This window comes from Numenius arquata, chromosome Z (genome assembly GCF_964106895.1).
Source record: "Numenius arquata chromosome Z, bNumArq3.hap1.1, whole genome shotgun sequence".
NCBI lineage: Eukaryota > Metazoa > Chordata > Aves > Charadriiformes > Scolopacidae > Numenius > Numenius arquata.
The window spans coordinates 28,097,212-28,116,743 of NC_133616.1; the positions used below are offsets into that span (position 1 = coordinate 28,097,212).

The following is a 19,532-nucleotide window of genomic DNA, read 5'->3' on the forward strand; positions in this document are numbered from 1 at the left end:
GCAGCGCTGTACTTTCATCTGCTACAGCAAGCAGCTGTCAACACTAGTATAGAAATTACCTAACAGACAGGCATCCAAATTTATGCTAAGTAAACATTTCTTGAAGCTATTACATACAGCAGGAACCTAGTTTTTCACTGGTCATTGCTCTGAGTAATTACTTCCCAGTCTTTCTTTCCTATTATAGGTACATACACCAAGCCTGTCACTTCATTGTGGAAAGCCGTCAGGTTGGTCAGACACGGTTTCCTCTTCATAAGTCCATGCCAACTACTTGCAGTCACCTTCTTGTCCTGGACAATGTCTGGAAATAGTTTCCGAGGTTAGCTGCTCCACCACCTTCCCAGGGATTGAGGTGAGGCTGAGCAGTCTGTAGTTCCTCAGATCCTCCTTCCCCTTCTTGGAGATGGGAGAGACACTTGATTCCTTCCAGTCCTCAGGATCTCTCCCCAGTCATGCCCGTCTCCTCCACACCCTTTAAAAATGATTGCCAACAGACCATAATGACACAGGCTACCTCCACCAGCTCTTGTGGTTGCATTACATCAGGCCCATGGAAGTCTGTAGGTCCAGTTTATTTTTATGTTCCCTAACCTGATCACCCTCCACTGAGAGTAAATCTACTTTGCCTGGAACTTTCCCACTGGTGCCTGAGATTACCGAGGGCAAGTCTTACCAGTAAACACAGAGGTGAAGAAGACATCGAGTACCGCAGCTATCTCTGTGTCATATGCCAAAGGTCCCCTGCCCGGTTTAGCAATGGGGCTGCATTTTCTCTAGTCTTTCTTTTGCTCCTGATGTTCCTGTGGAAACCTTTCTCCCTACTGTTCACATCTCTTGCCAGGTTCAAATCCAGGTGAGCTTTGGTTTTCCTAAGCCCATCTCTCCATGGTCAGACATCGCCTCTATACTCCTCCTGGGCCACCTGTCCCTCCTTCCACCTCCTGTACACCTTTTTTTTATGTCTGAGTTTAGTTAGGACCTCCTTGCTCATACATGCAGGCCACCTGCCTCTTTGCTTCATTTCTGCCTGTTGGGATGGACCATTCTTGAGCTTGAAGGAGGTGATGCTTGAATATCCACCAGCTCTTCTGAACTCCTCCCCAGGGCCATATCCCATGGGATTTTTCCCAGAAGATCTCTGAACAGGACGAATTCTGCTCTCTAGAATTCCAGGGTTGTGGTCCTGCTGTTTGCCCCTTTCCATTTAGGAACCTCATTACGATCTCAAGGTCCCTGTAGCCAAGTTTGTCCCTGATCTTCACATCCCTGACCAATTCCTCCTTGTTTGTAAGTATCAGGTCCAGCAGAGCACCTCTGCTCCTTGGCTCCCTGATCACCTGTGTTGGGAAGCTGTTGTTTATTTTTGCATTGGAAATGTCTTGACCATCAAATCTATTACTGCAAAAACACAGTAGGTAAGGAACACTTCCTTTTGGAGAGAATAGCTTGTTCTTTCATAGATGCAGGCTCATGTTAGTGTCCCTGCCACTGTAGTGACACAGCTCTGCTGTTCTGAAAAAAGCTTTTGGACCATCTTATGCACTCTCCTGCACAAACCGCTGCTCTGTTAGCTGCATTTATCACCATCCAATCTCTTCATCAGCTGTAGGATGACATTGAGTCATCCATTTTCCTTAAAAGTCAATCTCTTCATGTCAGTCTTGTAACACTCATGGCAACTACAATTTTGAACCTCTTTGTCATGTTGCAAACAACAACTCTAGGATTTATTTAGCTTAACTTTGCCATAGAGACAGTGTAGGGTTCTCTTGAGAGCACATTCCACAATAAACTCAGCTTTTTCATTCAATCTGTTCACTGTGAACTAGATGAAGCAATAGATATAATACAAAAATGCATTACAGATACAGAGGAGTCAGAATAATTAAAGCATCCATATGGCATATGGTCTAGACTCTGGGAGAGAGGTATCTACAAGAAAAAAAAAAAAAAAAAGGAATGATTGTTTTAACAAATAAGACAGCAAAACTGAAGAAAAATTTTAGAATGGCCAGGAGGTATGAATACAAAAGAGGATTTGGTCAGTGCTTCTCAGTGCGAACAGTAATGGCACCAAAGTCTGGAAGTCAATGTCAGTGTGTGTGAAAACAGTAACAAAAGGTGTACATCAGTTGTCTGAATGTGCATGGTATCTGATCAGTCAGACACTCTGACAGGGGCTAAATCGTAGTTTTACTTTCTTGAACTGACTGAAAATAATTCTTACCTTAAAGATGAAATTTCTTTAACAGGTATCCTTCCTCTAACTTGCATGTCTTCATTGGCAGGAAAGAACTGCCACTTCCTGGACATAGAAACCAGAAGCTCAACAGGATGCCGTAGGTTACTGAACCATCATATGCAATTCTAGTGGGAATGTAATTCTTTATTAAATTGAAATGAATAGGTATGGAAAAGCTGGGTGAAATGCCAGGAAGGAAGTATGGGCTGGATACTCCTGCCGTTTCATTCTTTAACTGCTAAAAACACTCTTTCAGCCACTGCCAATTCCTCTCTATAGCAAAGAAAGAAAATTGCAGGATCTGTGCTACGAATTAAAATGCCTAAACACGGGGACATGGCAAAAGCAAGGCTGTCTGATAATTTGCCGCATTAGAGGTCTAATTACCTCTTGGAGGACCAACAAGGGGCCTGTACGCAACGGTGCCTTTCAATGGGTCACAGTCTGGTGGTGGTGGTGTTTAGCGTATGCTCCAAGGACTTAGCACTAAGGCTGCTTGGCCCCAGGCTGTGATGCTGACCAAAGATGCCAACCTAAATGAGTTAATTCCCAAAGCCATTTCATGGGAAATTGGGAGAAGAGGTCAGAGCAGGAGAAATGGTAGGCTGAAAGAAAGCATAAGGAGGAAAAGAAAAGGAGAGCGAAAGACACCTGCTTATAATGCCTGATTAAACAACTCTTACAGAACTCTTACAAAAAAGAAAACCAAGCCCTCTGACCAAACTTGGGCAGAAACACACAGTAAAAATTCAGGGCTATTGTGCCTCCTAACAGAAGAAAGTTTGTGTGGACTTAATTTATTTTCTTAATTAGTTTATATATACAGCTCTAAACATATTTATTCAAGAAAGCCAACTTTATACAGGAGAAAACTTACAGACCTCCCAGAAAGACTTCAGTTGGCACTAAGGGAAAAAAACACTGCCACAAACAAAGCACTTTATTCCAGTGACTTACTGCAGCCAGAAAAGAAAACGGAAATAGCAGATCTACTTCTTTCCAGACTCGAGGTCAACTGGAGAGGAAGGAACTTCTTTCAGCCTGAGCAGGCTCTTCCAAGATCTGAATGTCAGCTAACTTTATTATGCCAACTAATTAAGACACAGACAGAATGAAGCTTTGCTTGAGCAGCGGGATCCCACCACAGGATTCAACAGATGGTACCAAGTCACATGGGGTGAAACTCCAGGGCTGGTTGACACCCACATCCACATGCAGGCTGCTGGTCCTATGCAGTGATGTCCTCAGGGATTTTATCTTCTTACATTCTGTAGAGAATGTAAGCAGAAAAAGCAGAAGCAGAAAATGGTTGCCTTTCCCTTTCTTATCTGAGATTTCAGATTCTTGTACCATTAAAAGGTTCAAAAGCTCTGTATGCTACAATGGTCAGCTTTGCTGTGCTATTCCTTGATCAACTAACAGCAGCAACTCTGTCATGGAAGGAATATTTCAACTTGTTTTGACCTGAAAGTTAGGAAAGAAATTACTTTTTATGTCTTTGAGTTGATATAGTAAAATGGCTTTGAGTTTCTTGACAATGAAGTCAAGGTTTACATTCTGTATGCTACAAGTTAAAAGAAGAAGTCTGCTCCAATGAGAAACCATGGTCATCTGAAGTTACTATTTTGATTAAGAATTAAATATATTTCATAGGTTGGCTTTTGGATTATGATTACTGGTGCTGTCCTGCTGGTTAAAAAGATGTCCGCAATGAGAAAAACACTCTCCTTCCAAACCTGAGGACAAGCAAAAGAGATAAAGTAACCAGGAACAGCCCTAGACTAACATAAGCTGAAAAGTTTGCAAATAAGAGCCCCTAAATTTGATTTCTAGCCATACACTGACCTTGGGGACTTAAGCACTTCCCTGCAGATTAAGTTTTTGGTACTTTTGGCTTTTGCTCTCTGCTAAAGGTTTATTTCCATGGAAACAGACACTGTATTTATGAAAACAAGGAAGTAGGTTTTAAAAAACAACTTTTAAAGAAAACCCACCTCTTTGTACCTGTATATGCCAAAAGCTGCTAGTTGAGCAGCAAACCGCATCTACACTGCATCTTAAAGGTTGGACTCTATCTTAAATGTCTTTTCCAACCTAAAAGATTCTATGATTCTGTGCGGTCCATCTGCCCACAGAGATGCAAAATTTAGTATTGCAGAAATCGGCCTGGTTTTACACACATCTGCCACATGCAGAAGGGTTTCAAAAAGGCTATTCTTGGTTGGCTGTTAGGGACGTTGTACTAGCTCAAAGTGTGACCAGCCAGCGGGGGCTTGTTCAGGGAATGCACAATTTAATCTCACTTCACTGCTTCATCAGTATAAATTATTGACACTGACTGGTCAGTGCATGAGTCTTCAGGTTGGAGCTCTTCAGAAATTCAGATTATCCCCCCCCCCCATCTTCTGTGGTACAGTTTAATTTATTAAACTGTTGTTTTCCTTCATTTTTTTGCCAGTTTTGTACCAGCAAAATAATTTAGTAGTGACGAAGCCTAGAAGGTGAAGACAGAAAAGACAACTATGGAGTTGAATTCTCCCTTCTGCTACTGGGCGCTGGAATCAAATCACAAACTTTCACCCACAGCCGGGGTTCCCTCCAAGCCATGGGAAGCGGGTGCCACCCTCCTTGCCCTGCGGTCACTGGGAGCTTGAGCATTGTGTGGACCCTCATGATTTGTTCTTCACAACAAGATGCCAGCCCTGCTGGCATCTTATCAGGTCCTCTAGATAAGGTGAAAGAACACGAGCAAGAACTTTTTCTCTATTTGCAAAGGAAAAAATAAAAATTTAAAAAAAAAAAGCAAACCCAAATATTAGGTAAACTGGAAGACCCTGAGATGTCGAAGCCTCAGCATGGGAGATCCCCCCATTTGCCCTGGGAGCTGCTTTTAAGGTGTGCTCTTGCTTTTGGTCCCTGCCTGAGCTGTGTCACCAGCAGGCCCTGCCTGGCCATGGGTCCCACTGAGCTACGGTAACCTGTGGACTGATGTCTGACATGCCCTTGGCCATGTCCCCAACCCCATGGCCAGGCCCTGATCATTGCCATGGGTCTGTCCCGCCGTCTCCTGCAGCTCCCAGCTCCCCTGCACTTGCCCTGCACTTCATTTTCCCTCCCTGAGAGGCCTGTTCCTCTGCTCCAGAAACATTGTCTGTCCTGGAGACATCAAATTTCTTAATTTCTACCTGTAGTACGTTACAGTCATTAATTTACAAGGAGAAAAAATAGTTGAAGAGTCTGAAGTACATGGTCATTAATCAAATTCCTTCCAAGTGCGATAGTTACTGGTTTATGCAATCTTCTTTCAAGTATGCTAATGATTTCAGTTGTTGCACCATACCAAAGCCTGGGTTATGTTTCCAACATGCTGAGATGGCATGAAAATACTCCATTACTACGTATGTGTTTAAACTCAGGATCACCTCTGTCATAAATACAAGAAGATGATGGATTGCTTACTGAAGTGTCACTGCAAAGCGTATTTCTCCCACCAAACCCCAAAAAAGCTAAGTACTTATATCCCTAAACGGTATTTTTTTTGTTTGCTTAAATCGATTTTCTTTGGTAATGTTTGCATTTTGATATAATCCAAAGATTTCCATCAGGCTTGAGATACAATAGTGCTGTACAGAGACTTTTTGGAAAAATGTTTCCTCTTACTTGATTTATTCAAGTCCAGAAAAAAATAGATGCATTTCTTTACTGAGAGGTTTGTCAAGCACTGGAACATGCTTTCTAGAGAGGTGGTGGATGGCCAGGCCTGTCAGTGTTTGAGGCATTTGGACAATGCCCTTAGCTTTATTATATTTATTTAGCTTTTTTAGACATGTTTTAGCTTTTGGTCGGCCTTGAAGTGGTCAGGCAGCTGGACTAGTTGGTCATTTCCAACTGAAATATTGTGTTGTATTGTATTGTATGGTATTCTATTCTATTCTAATGACAGTGAAAAGCAATGAAACATAAGCCAAACATTGAAGCTAACAACTGAGCAAACAGGCACTTTAACTATTTTTTTAAACTTCAATTAAGTGCTTCCAAAGCAAAAGGTAAGTATCTTTTCTAGCATCTAGTGATGCCACCTGTGTCTTAGTCTGCATGTCCTCATGTTCATTGTCTTCATGTTTCTGGCAGTTCTGCAAGAATTCTTTCATTTGGTATGTTGGTTTTGTTTATTTTTGTTGGTTGGGTTTGGTTGAGTTTTTTGTTTGTTTTGGGGGGGTTTTTTGTGGCTTTTTTTTTCCCCCAGCATGTATATCACAGAATAAGTCAACTCCACAGGTTGCTTTATTTTTCAGTGAAAAACACTACAGTCTGTGTTATGTCAGAATATCTGGAATCTGGTGTTGGAGCAGAAAAGGATTTCTGGCCTATTAGGAAAGCCTGACATATTGAACCAGCACCATGCTACAACTGCCTTCTGATGCTTTGGGAGGAAAAGAGGTCAATGAGCAAGATCAGTCAAGATTTTGAGGTCTGTAAAAGTTCATAGGTGCCTGAGAAGGGAAATTAAATCATATGGCATTTAGGAAAAACATAAACAGGGGGAAGGAAAGGATGTAAATCTGGTATCCAGGGTGGAGCAGGATGATTCTGTAATGGGGTTACACACGCATGTAAATATTGCTATTTCCAATTGTAGCAACATATATTTTTCATCTATTTCAGTAAAGATTCTAAGAGATTGCTTTTTCTAGTATTTTTCAAATGGACTATTTTTTTCCCATTTCTCCTGTATCTTTAACATAAGAATTTCCAAACCTTGGCATACTTTGGACAGGAGTTTTGGCGTTCAGTGGAACTCTGCTGAGGAATGCGCACTAGCAAGAGCACAGCGCTATTCTGCATTAGGATAGCGTATGTCTCAAGTTCAAACCAATCTTCTATAGACAGTTGCCTTCCAAAGTTGTTTTATGAGTCCACAAATGACACAGAGGAAAGACATAAGCACAGAATGATGTACATAATATAACCTTCTCTTTAAGTTAGCTGTCATTCACTCCTACATCAGGATTTCAGTGAGTGCTAGGTTGAGGGACAGCTTCACAGATTCACACTGTGAATCCTGATCTGCAGATTCAGAGGTTTAATAGAAATTGCAAGTCAGAGATACAGAGATACAAACACAGAGAGATACAGGAATATTTCTGTTCCTTCCATACATTATACTATTTTAGTCTTTACAATGGAAGCCTATCACAGTGGGCTTTGCAGGGGAAGAACATGAATTTCAGACAAAACCTCAGTGAGCCTGACTTTTCTTTCTTTCCTCAAGAGCATTAAAACCAGTCTGCTTTCCACTCACCATACACTTGCAGGTAGATCCTAGCACCGTTGGTCCTCCCAAAATATTTCCTGTTGTGATTTCCAGACTCTGCTTATGCTACACCACTATTCACATGGAAGTAGGAGCAGTCATATAGATGTGAATTAGACGAAAATATTGTTCATTAAAAATAAAAGCAGGCTACTAAATAGCTCAAGGGATCAATAGTAAAATCTGAAACCTGGCAGCTTAATTTTCATTCAGATTGGAGGAAATAAAAGACAAGCTTGACTTTATTCAGCCAAGAACTACTACTAGTTGTCATTCGTTTGCTGGTTCACATGAAATATTGACAGCATAACTCAAATTCCTATTGGACAGTATCCTCAGTGCAAAGCTGGCAGTGACTGAGATACAGTGGACATCTAAAAAGACTCATGACTAGGAGCGTAAAGAGCAAGATCCCTTTAGCCTGTAACAGTGGTTTCTCCCATTCAGACTTGAAAATATTTTCATGGGTACCTGACCATTTACAAGCAAAAGATGAAAATTCAGCTGTGTATCTTCTACAACAAATATTTTGTTGCCAATTTGTAACAATCTGCGTGAGCATTAATACTGACATAAATAGGGCTAGGGATTTTATTTAGTATTAATTCTACCTAGCTGTCTCCCAGCCTGGACTCCCCCAAGCACAGGCTGCTTGAGCTGCCTGTTTGAGGCCTGTTGCTTGAGAAAGCACATTTCCCTGGGCTCTCCTCCCCTCCTTCCCCTGCAGCAACGAAAAAGCTCCTTGCTGGGATGGAGAGACCACGTGGCCAGAGATGGCCCGTAGAGACTCCACGGACTATCACAGTTCCTCACAGCCCTCTGAAGGCATATCTGCAAGACCTTTCATCAGGCTGAAATCCATTTCTCTGTTACAGATCAAGAGACGCTTCAGCAGAGGTCTTGAAAATTACTTTCTCAATCATGAAAGTAGGTATTTTTTAAAATTCCTACTCATTCCTCATGTACCGAGTTTCATTTTCGTTTGAAAGTTCCCCAGGATTTGCCCTTAGGAAAGGCAAATCTAAATCTGAAAGGCAACATACAATCCTCTCCGAAGAGGGATCGTTTAATACACAGCCAGTGGGTTACTGCCTTTGACATGATTGAATCCAGTGTAAACCTTGGCACTGATTACTAAGTGTAAAGGCTATCAGAAGACAGCTGACACATTTACGTGAGACAGAGTGTTTTCTGGCAAAACTAGAGGGGAAAATAGGCCCTACCAGTGAACATGCAAAAAGATAAATACCTGTCCCACCTGAAAATGTTTGCACCTGGAATGATACAGCCTTCAGAGAAGAGTATTTTCTGTAGCTGGCCTCATGGAAGAATATTTTCTGTAACCTCTGTACCAGGGATAAAAAACGTATAGTGAAATGTCATGTTTATCTTTCCAGCATTTTTCAGGTTACTTGTATTACTACTTGAACGCTGTAGTCAAGTCAAACAGTGACATCACATGGTGTACCATCAGACCTTGTGCTCGCTGAAGAGCACGCACCCGGCACTGCAGCTGAACCCGGACAGATGAATAAAGTCTGGCCTTAGTCAAATAGCTGTCATTTTCTGGGTCACAGTGCTTATTAATGAAGTATATGGTAAGGCTGAGGTGGGGACTGATGGCTGAATAGGGTGACAGGACATTAGGAGGCATGATGCATTGGAGACAGTCTTCTGGCAAGCCCTCAGGGGACCTTTCGCTTTCTTTTTGAGCAGAAAAGTGTGAAGTTATCTCATATGAATAATCTCTTTTTTTTTTTTTGAAACGGTGTGTGAATTCTGTGTAGTACGTGTATTTTGGAGTGTAAAATTAGGATCTTTTCATGAAACTGTCACTGTCTGGCATTGTGTTTGTTCATCCTGTGTCTGAACAGAAACAATTCTGGGGTAAGTTAAAAAATATTTTGCTGTGCAAGCTAGCACAGCTAGTTTATTCAAAAATAACTAGAGATTGCTTTTTGCTCAGCAACTCCAAAGGCCAAACAGCCTCAGAGAGGTGGCCTGACAGGCCTCAAGGCAGGTGAAGCGGCTGAAAGTGAAAGACACAGCATTACGCAGTGCAGATGGTGCCTTTGTCATTTTGTAGGGTCAATGTCTGTGATCCGCTTTACCTACCTAACGTTACTGTGGCTGATCCCATAGAATCAGACAGATTAAAGGCTGATTAAAGCCAGATTAAAGGAGGGTACCACAGCAAGGAAGTGGGAAGGAAAGCAGCAACGCGGACATCTCCAGGGAGAATGCCATGAACTCTTGGAAAGCGGTGAGAAAGCCAACCATGACCGCCTGTTACAAGAGAGCTAACCCCCTGTTCCTCAAGGCCAGAAATCTCTTCTCAGGCAGATGTTAGGCCATTAAAACAAGCAGTCTCAAGGAAGCAAGCAGCGTTCTGTGATCAGAGGAACAGTGACACAGGCAGAACAGGCAGCAAGGCCACTTGCTGAATTCAGCCGGGATGTCACAGATGGGTATGAGATGGTTGCACTCACCTGAGCTGCGAGAGGTGATAGCTGCCCACTTTGTCTCCTTTATTAATCCCTGCGCACCATCCAGCGAAACATATTCACCTGAAAGAGCTGCTCTGTATTAGTTTCTACTCCAGGGACTGTAGGAGCAATGTCTCTCAGCTGCTAACTTGCACCAGGACCTGGCACAATTGGAAAGTCAGAGCATGCCAGCCCCAGACGTAGTCAGAATGACAGAGTAAATGCATGGCACTTCCTAAGAAAAAATGTGTCACTCAAGTGCTTATGAAGAGTAAACTCAAGCTTCTCCCTTTAACCTACAGCTTGGTGGCTGGGTCTTAAGTGGGCTGAACCTGTTCTGGGAATCAACTTGCTACATGTAAGACAAGCTTTTTTTTTTCTTTTTAATAAAAAACCCTGTCCATCTCATGGAAATCATCACTGTAATATACCTAGATTCTGATATGGATCCTGCTACACAGTGTCTCTGTATCTTCCAGATTCCCAAGTAGTGAAAAATTTTATTAACAATGCAAGCTAAGTGGTTTTCCTATAAGCACTCAAGATGAGCAGGATTTAAATCTTGACTGCCACACAGTAACAGTAGGATATATGAACAGCATGAAGAAAGGGCACCAAAAGTTACATTCAGTGGTGCAGCAACAGAAGTTGGTCTAATAAGGGTTTCCAAAAGCAGAAGTAAAATGCTCTTATTTTGATAAGATTGCCCCTTATGTAGTTCACATGAATTGTTAAGTTTTAAATACCTATTGTAATTACTATTTCTAAGTGTTTAAGTGCACTGACATGGAATACTTACCGTCTTTTGTGCATCTGCAGAATGTCAGACATGCTCAGCTTCACTGCTTTGTTCCTTGACCTTAAGAACTACTCAAAGAAACTTCAAGAACTGCAGGAACACTGACGTGTCCCTAGGGTTGTGCCAGCAGACAACAGCACTAATAGCAACAAGGTGTCCTGGTCTCAGAAATGGAGAAGCCCTAAGTGGATGGTCAGACAATGCCTTTTCCCCCCGTCTTCTCTTTCTCATTCATGTTAGGAGGACAAAGGAGGTAGGAAATAATGCTGCACAATGAAGCAGTAACTGCTTAAAGTCTGTAAGGCATCCAAGTGCATATAAAATTGATTGCAATGGAAGGTGACGGACAAAAGAGCAACTCTGCTGGAAGCCCAAGGGGAGAATGTACATAATAGATACTAATACAGTAACATGGAATATAAACCATGATACCAATAACACAAGCAGATATAAATCTGTCTCATCTACCTTCTATCCCTTGTTCAGCAGAGCAAGGTAAGGGGTGAGGGACTCCTAAAATGATACACAGTTCTACTGCGAAGGAGTCAAAATTGTGTATCATTTGCCTCTTCACCTGCCCTGAATCTACTTCCCCCTCTTCCTTATCATCAACACACACACATGAACTACTTGTGCTAACCCCTTTTGTGAACCTACAGAACTTGATTAACAGTCATGTTTGAGCTTACAGTTCAAGTCCCTATTCAAAATCAAAAATGGGTATTTTTGCAGGAATTTTAAAATATTTCAGAGGATGAGCAGAGGGGAAAGTAAGAGACCAGTATAAAAATCCCATTCTAAAAACTTCTCCTTTTGTTTTTTGCATGTTTTCTAGACCACACAATGTGTTCAGCAAACCCTTATTGTCCAAGCATTTTTAATGAAAATGTGACAGTAGCCTGTGCATTATTAATAGTCCTATTAATGAACTCCTTGGGTAGTTGACAGGACTGAGCACGTACCAACAGCACACAACTCTGAGGCTTACTACTACATCACTGTCTTACAGTGCACAGAAGCTGTGGCACTATTTGCCATGATACATCTCTCTGCCTCAACCATTGCTGAATTGCCAGCTTTATTCCCGAGCCGAGTGAGTGACGAGTACACCCTCAGAGCCAGAGAGGCGGTGGTCGGGTAAGACTCTGACACTTCTATTCTAAAAGCAGAATACAGGACAAGGGAAACAAAAATATACGTGGGTCTGAAAACATAGCCAGTGCAATAGTTTGCATTGAGGACGAGACTCATTTATGCAGGAAGCCATTCAGATCAAGGAGTAAAAAGTTTTGCATTTTCTTTGTTTGTTTCAGAAGGTGTGGGAGGGGAAAAGAAAAAATATTAATAGCATTTGAAATGGATAAAAGCTGTTAAATGTTATTCCTCTGGCCCACTTGCATCTGCTTCTCCTGGGAAGTAGGCAGCAGTGTAACAAGAAAACCTTCCAATATCTACTTAACTTTGCATATCTTCCTCCGTGCCCAAGCTACACCATTTCAAGTCCTGCTAGACATTTTTCTGAAATTAAGGTAGGAAATGAGTTAATTTCCCTCAATACGGATTGTGGTACTGTGCTTTTATTTATGTATTGTCCAAAAGGTACCCCACGTCCACATCAATTTGTACTAGAAAGGGAATCTCGTAAAAGTGTGCAAAAAAAAAGTGTGCAAAAATCCTTAACACGGATTTCTACATACCTTAAAAAAAAGATTTCCTCCTCTTTTTTTGTAAAAAATTTGGAAGGTTACATATGACAACAATTTACCCAGAACCTTTTTTTTCATAGACTGATGTGCTGAGGACACCAGAAAAACAACCCATCTTGAAAAATGCGGTAAGTTCATACAGAGAAAAAGCAAGATAATGATTAAAAATTACTCTGGCCAGAGATGAATTCAAACTCATAGCAAAGTAACAGGACCAACTGCAGCTGAGGCATACGCATGACTTACTGCTCATAAATCAATTTTAATCTAATGATAAAAATAACTGCATTTTTTCTTGAAACTAAGAGGGGAAATTGAAAATATTTTGAAATTATTTAGATCCGATAAAACATAAAGTGCAGCTAAGAATTCAAATGTATTTCTTCATGCAAACCGATATCCTCATATGACTTACAGTTATTGACTAAAAAAAAAAAAGTCACTAATTTTTAACAGAAATGTTGGGTCTTCTTATTTAATTTTTATTCTCCAGCTGAACACTCATCTGTAAATAATGAATTCTTGAAAAATAAATCAAACTGGGTCACTGCAAAGTCATCAGGGACTCTGGGGACGGGTAACATGATACTGTGCCTTTTACATCTAAGTTGCCAGTTTAAATCCAGTCTAGGCCAGCAATGTCCTAAGCCTACTGCCAGATGTTTTCTGTCATGCATAATGGGTTGTTAGACTTTTATCATTTTGCAGTGAAAAAGTAACATTTATACATGGTACCACAAAACTGTCACTGAAGACAAAATGGCTTCTGCAAATCAAACTATGCCGTATCATAGAAATGGCTGAGGTTGGCAGGGACCTCTGGAAGTCATATGGTCCAAACCCTCTGCTCACGCAGGGCCACCCACAGCCTCAGGACTATGTCCAGACATAGTCTTTCGACTATCTCCAAGAAGGAAGGGAGACTCCACAGTCCCTCTGGGCAACCTGTGCCAGGGCTCAGTCAGCCTCACAGTAAAAAAGTCTTTCTTCGTGTTCAGAGGAAACCTCCTGCGTTTCAGCTGGTGCCCATTGTCTCTGGTCCTGTCACTGGACATGACTGGAAAGACGCTGGCTCTGCCTTCTTTGCACCCTTCCCTCAGATACTAATTTACATTGATAAGGTGCCTTTGAGCCTCCTCTTCTTCAGGCTGAACAGCCCCAGCTCTCTCAGCCTCCCTTTGTATGTCATATGCTCCAGTCCTTTGACCATATTAGTGGCCTTTTGCTGGACTAGTTCCAGTATGTTCATGTCTCTCTTCTACTGGGGAGCCCACCATTGGACAAAGCACTCCAGATATATCTCACCAGTGCTGAGTGGAGGGGAAGGATCACCTCCCTGGACCTGCTGCAAACACTCCTCCTAATGCAGTCCAGGATACTACTAGCCTTCTTTGCCACAAGTATGCATTGTTGGCTCATGTTGAACTTAGTGTCCACCAGGACCACCAGGTCATTTTTCACAAAGCTGCTTCAGACACAGGTCTCATCAACGTGGCCCTCTGAGATCAGTGGTACCTCTCTGTGAAATACAGGGTCTTCCTATTCAGATAGGGCACACATTAGGAATGAAATGTTTGAAATTGCTAAAATTAAGCAAAGCTAACTTATCTCAGGGCTAACACACACAAATGGGCACCAAAAAACCTCATAAATCACTTTTCAGCTGAGCTAGACAAATCTGAAGCACAGTATAAAAAGAGATAGTGATGTAGATGTACACTGAGAAACACACAGTTCAGACAACAAAGAAAAATACTGTTTACAAATCAACTCCTAGGCTTGCACATTTTCTACTCAATATAAGTTCAAATGTCAGTTTTGATTTTCCAGAGTAGCAACATTAACTGTAGATACGTAGTTCAAATCTTTACACTACTCCTTCTTAATGCATCACAACTGATACCTCAAGATAATACTTAAAATAAACTGACTTATAGGTGGGTTGACTGCCTGAATCACTGATTGTATTCATGCCCACTGAAGCCTATGGACATATATTTCCTGAAAGGAAAAAAAAAAAAAAGTTTATTTTATTTCTTAATCACTTCAATTGTAATTAGGTTGTGAACTACACTTTTACTTCAAGCTATTATCTTACTACTTCAATTTTATTTTTCTTATTTTATCATATATTGCGTATCTTATCTTGGTCTCTGAAGATACTTCTATGGTATTTGAATGAGTTCTTATTTTACACACAAGACAGAACACAGTGGACCTCTCTACAGGAGACATTCCTGCCCTCTCATCCCTACTATAAGGTGACTTTTGTGGAATGCGTAACACAAGGCTGCATCTATTGAGATAAATTATCTCTTTATTTAGGAAAGCACCAACACCACACTCTTCAAAATTACTGGAATTTTATTTGCCTCAGGCTTATGACTTGCAACCAAAGACATTGTGCAAAGAAAGCAAAGATTAAGTACACTTTAGGGAAAAGGTGATAATCCACATTGGTAACATAGAAGATCAGTCTGATGAAAGAAGCCATCCATTACACTATAGAGATTGCAATATTCAATAGCATTTTTTTAACCCAACTTTTTTAATTAAGGAAAAAAAAGTTAAGCAAAGTTTACAGTAGACATAAATTTGATACAATTCAAAAAGCATTTTTCTGAAGATCATCAAGCATAAAGTGGAAAAACGTATATGGGACAAGGTGGATGAAGGCTAACTACTGTACATTTATAAGCTATTAAACAAAGTTGCATATATGTACCACAGTGTAAAAAAACAATACGGAACAAATAAAGACTTTTAAAACTGCCTGATGAAAAATAAAATAACCAGTGGCTGTTAATGGCTTCTCCTGGTTATCAATGCTACAAAAGATTTTTTTTTTTTTGTCTTTCTGATGCCACTGAAAAACATCCTATCAAATGACAAAACCAGGCACAATCAAACCATTACCGAGTTAAAACCAGCCCATAGAAATATACTATCAACCCACATTTTCCATCAAAAGCTTTTTTTTTTGTTGTTTTGTTTTTAAATCTTTTGAGGCCCATTTGGTCACAATATTTTACATTTTTTTTTCCTTTTTTACACCATGATATCATATGTTTGTCTGGCACTATCCTAAAGCTAGTTTATAGAGAATGAGCATACAGAAACAACCCAATGTCTATTTGACAAAATGAATTCACTGGGTGTAAAATAGGAGAAGGGAGAAGAGAAGGGGAAGGGGTCAGTTCTGCCAAGAAAATAAACCCTATGGATCACTCATCATCACTTCCGCTTGCTTCCGACTGGTCCTAGAGGTAAGAGACACAAGACAAGTCAGAAATTCTTTGCCAGCTATTCTGTGGAGTTTGTTAAAGAAGGAAAAATAAAAGAACGTAAAAGGAAGAAAAATGACAAACTGACAAATCAAGATAGCCTTAAGAAAGGTACTACGTTATCTAATACTTCACTCTCATGACATTTCATTTAATTGCTGTAGACTTCTTTAAAGAAGGAAAGACACAGAGTCAGGAAACACTAGATCTTTCTTTCTCCCCAGACACTTAAAAACAACCAGGAAGAGGTCTGTTTTCATTTGCTGCAATAGTAGAAGCACCCACAAAAAAAACCCCCAAACAACCCACGAAGAAAGAAAGAAAGAAATCAAGCTAAGAGTTTTTCATCTGTGGACAAAAGCAAACAGATCATGAGGTTTAAAGGTTCAATGAAAGTAGGAACAGCTCCAAGAAATAAGCTCCAAACTGCGTGTCTTTCAGCACTGGGACCAGATCTCACAAGCACACCCAGATACAGTTAACACCCCACCCAACTTTCTCAAGATGATAAATACAGATTAAAAATGTGCTTAAGCATGAACAGTTGAGAATTCTGACAGCAAGCAGGACAGGGTAGAGACGCAATCACTGCAACCACTTCCACAGTCTCAGTCAACAAAACTTACATTTTCATCTTGATCCTCATCACTATCATCATCACTCACGACAGGCTTGGCTTTTGCTCGACTTTGCCTCTTCTTGCCTTTTCCTTTCTCCCGACTTTTTTCATCCTTCTTATTTAGCTTGATTTTGACTTTCACTGATTTTGCTGAAAAAAGTTTAACAGCATACATTAATGTAACTTTCACTTATCAACTTCTAAATGCTGTCTCTGTTCACAGAAATTCACGGCTGCTATCAGCCTGGAAAGATATTCCCCTCTGCTCTTTATCTAGACTGTGGAACAATGAAGTAGAGGTATTTGCTTTTGCTTCTCAACTTCTTGATAGTTTTGTAACAATAATTTGTATTAAACTACAAAGAATAACTTTAAGTTGACCATGCACATCTTTTCATTCTCAGAATGCATGGTGTCTACAGGTGGTGGTATATAGTCCTGTGAGAAGATACACATCCTAAAATATTTTCTTCCTTGCACATAGAAATGCTTATCCCTTGCACAAAACAGACAATTTTTTTATTTTAGAAGTACAGAAACGCAATGTCGAGGTGACTGGCAAATTTTGAGTTGATACCTTTCTGAAGAACATGTTAAATTCCCAATTCCAGAATATCCACTAATTTCCAAATGAACTGCTTAAGTCGCGTGCTTTGCACACCCATGTGACGTACTTGAAAGAATAGCTCAGGACCACGTACAACAGTTTCTGTCATACTGATGGGGTAGCTGGAGGGTACGGGTAGATGTATTGGGTGGCAGGAAGTGGAATGAAGGGATCCCTTCTTTTCCACTGTATCATGTTTCCAAGGCTACAGAGACTGAATGAGTGTCACCTCCTGCTTCTGAAACAATCAGTTTCACTTGTTGCACTGAAGAATATTTGCAATATCTTCTGGTTCTTAACCAGTTTTATATGTCACAACATACCTGAAGGTTGACCACCCATGGATAAAGACTGTCTCTAGCCTTTCCAGGCACTACAAATAACATTAACAGGACCAGAAGGGTTTATAAACTACTCATGGCCAGTCAGATCTACTTCCACAAAGTACCTCTGTGATTTGCTTCTGGCTTAAAAATAGCTTAGTATACTCTAAGAGGTATAGCCAGAACACACAGCCAAGAGACTTAAGATGAATGTTAACACCCAGAGCAGCAAACTTAGGAAGAAGTTACTTTCACCTATGGAAAATAGAACCTTAAAATCAGTCTCCATGCAGAAACTAGAAAACCTCCCCCTGCAACCCCAGATGTACTTTCTTCTCAGTATTTAGCAGGGGACTCACATTCTGACTCTGATTCTTCTTCTTCATCATCTTCTTCGTCATCATTGCTTTCATCCTCACTTTCTTCTTCTTTGGCAATCTTCTGTCGTGCACTTTTGAACACAGACTGAAGAACAATGGAATCCTCATAGATCTACAGTGTGAATACAAACCTGTATCAGAACTGTAAAGTCAAGCAGTATAAAAAATTCACAGCACAGACCTAAATTTCCAGTGCAAACCCACAGAGTATATGGCCTTTTCAAATACTGAATAACAATGCTTGTTGCATGAATTTTACAAGAAATGCCAACGTTAATTATTCATGCTCTAAATTAAGAAATTTGTCAATAGTGAGCCACAAAAATACAACTCAAAATGTGTTATATCTAAAACGTTCAGGTAGACTGTTTTCCTTATTATTGTTATTATCACAGGAACTATTAATGCGTCTTCATTGGATCATAACAGCCTTGAAAAACTGCCAAAGCAACAGACTTCAGCAGTAAGCACCTTAATTAAAAAATGGGTTATAGTTAGCAATACAGTTGATAATGACAAATGGCTAACCCTCATGTTAATTATCCTTAGTTTTTTCTAAAATCCAAAGTGGCTACAAAGAAAATAAATTATCCCAATCAGCTCATTCCTTCCTTCCTATAAGATCTAAAATGACTGGGGGGAAAAAAAAAAATAAAAATCAGTCTTGTTCTAAACTTAGCACCTGTTCTCAAACATTCTGTAGCTTGCCAAGTATCCTGGGTACATCAGATTTTCTCTTTAACCTTAAGCATGAGGGGACTCTCAAGAGTCAGAGAACTACATTTGGCTTGTAACACATTTCTCAGATTAGCACAGTAAAAATCTTGTTGTCTTGCTGAGTATCTGACTGGGACTCCATAATCACCTTAACAAATGAGCTTGTACATTTAGTTTTGTAAAACATCAGAAGCCAACCACTGGACAATTCAACACCAGACAATTAAGAACAGTTACTAGAAGGGTGCAAAGCCTTTGTATTTGATTTTATCGTCATTATCACTTGAACTACCTTGGCTGTCATACTACTCCTACAGATTATATTTCTTGTACAAAGACTCACTGGGCATTTGTGAGACAGATTACAGAAGGACATTTGGCTGCCATTATACAATCTGTATGTCAAAACCGGTAAAACTGCTCTAATACTTTGCAGGTTCAACAAAATGAATTGAATACTTTACATGAAATACATAATGTCTTGTTTTCACTTGACCACCAAGTCCTTTTTAGAAAAATTGCCTCTCACTGCAGATTGTTCCCCATTCTGTAAGTACCACTGTGCTTCTTGTTTTGAGATGTTTGACTGCTCTTGACCATGGTAAAATTTCTTGACATGTATATAATGATCATGAATGTTTTGAAAAGGCTTTTCTCCTATTATCTGATGACATTAGTGGGCTGAGTGACCCCATGGCTACCTTCCTCAATGTCAAAGGATTATTGACTTTCTCTTATTCCTACTTCTTTGCAAATCAGCTATTGATAGAAGCCCCTGAGTTCCTCCTGAAGGCCAATCATTTTTCTTATGCATAGGCCTAGTGTATTCCATTGTTCTTAGGAATGGCTCTTTCAACTAACCTTGTCCTTTCTCAGACCAAACACTTTAAGACAAAAAGAATTAAGGACATGTACAACATTACATTTTTTTAACGGTCACTACATATTTAAGGTATCACTGTGACCCAAACTTCTAAACAGAATTTCTTAGGGAAACAAAGGGTTTTAAAAAATTATTTTAACCTTCTTAATGTGGAATTCTTTGTAATATT

The 19,532-nt window shown here is 40.2% G+C and overlaps 1 protein-coding gene across 3 annotated transcripts in view; it reads right to left on the minus strand.

The window, feature by feature from the left end:
- Positions 1 to 14,898: 14,898 nt before the first annotated feature.
- SMARCA2 (SWI/SNF related BAF chromatin remodeling complex subunit ATPase 2) overlaps positions 14,899 to 19,532 on the minus strand; it is a 114,660-nt gene continuing 110,026 nt past the window's right edge. For all 3 annotated transcript variants that reach the window (XM_074165786.1, XM_074165785.1, XM_074165787.1), the window contains 3 exons: positions 17,743 to 17,875; positions 16,461 to 16,603; positions 14,899 to 15,810 (listed from right to left, as the gene is read on the minus strand). In XM_074165786.1, the coding sequence (XP_074021887.1) occupies positions 15,775 to 15,810; positions 16,461 to 16,603; positions 17,743 to 17,875 (312 nt within the window). In that variant the 3' untranslated portion in view covers positions 14,899 to 15,774. The remainder of the gene's footprint in view (positions 15,811 to 16,460; positions 16,604 to 17,742; positions 17,876 to 19,532) is intronic.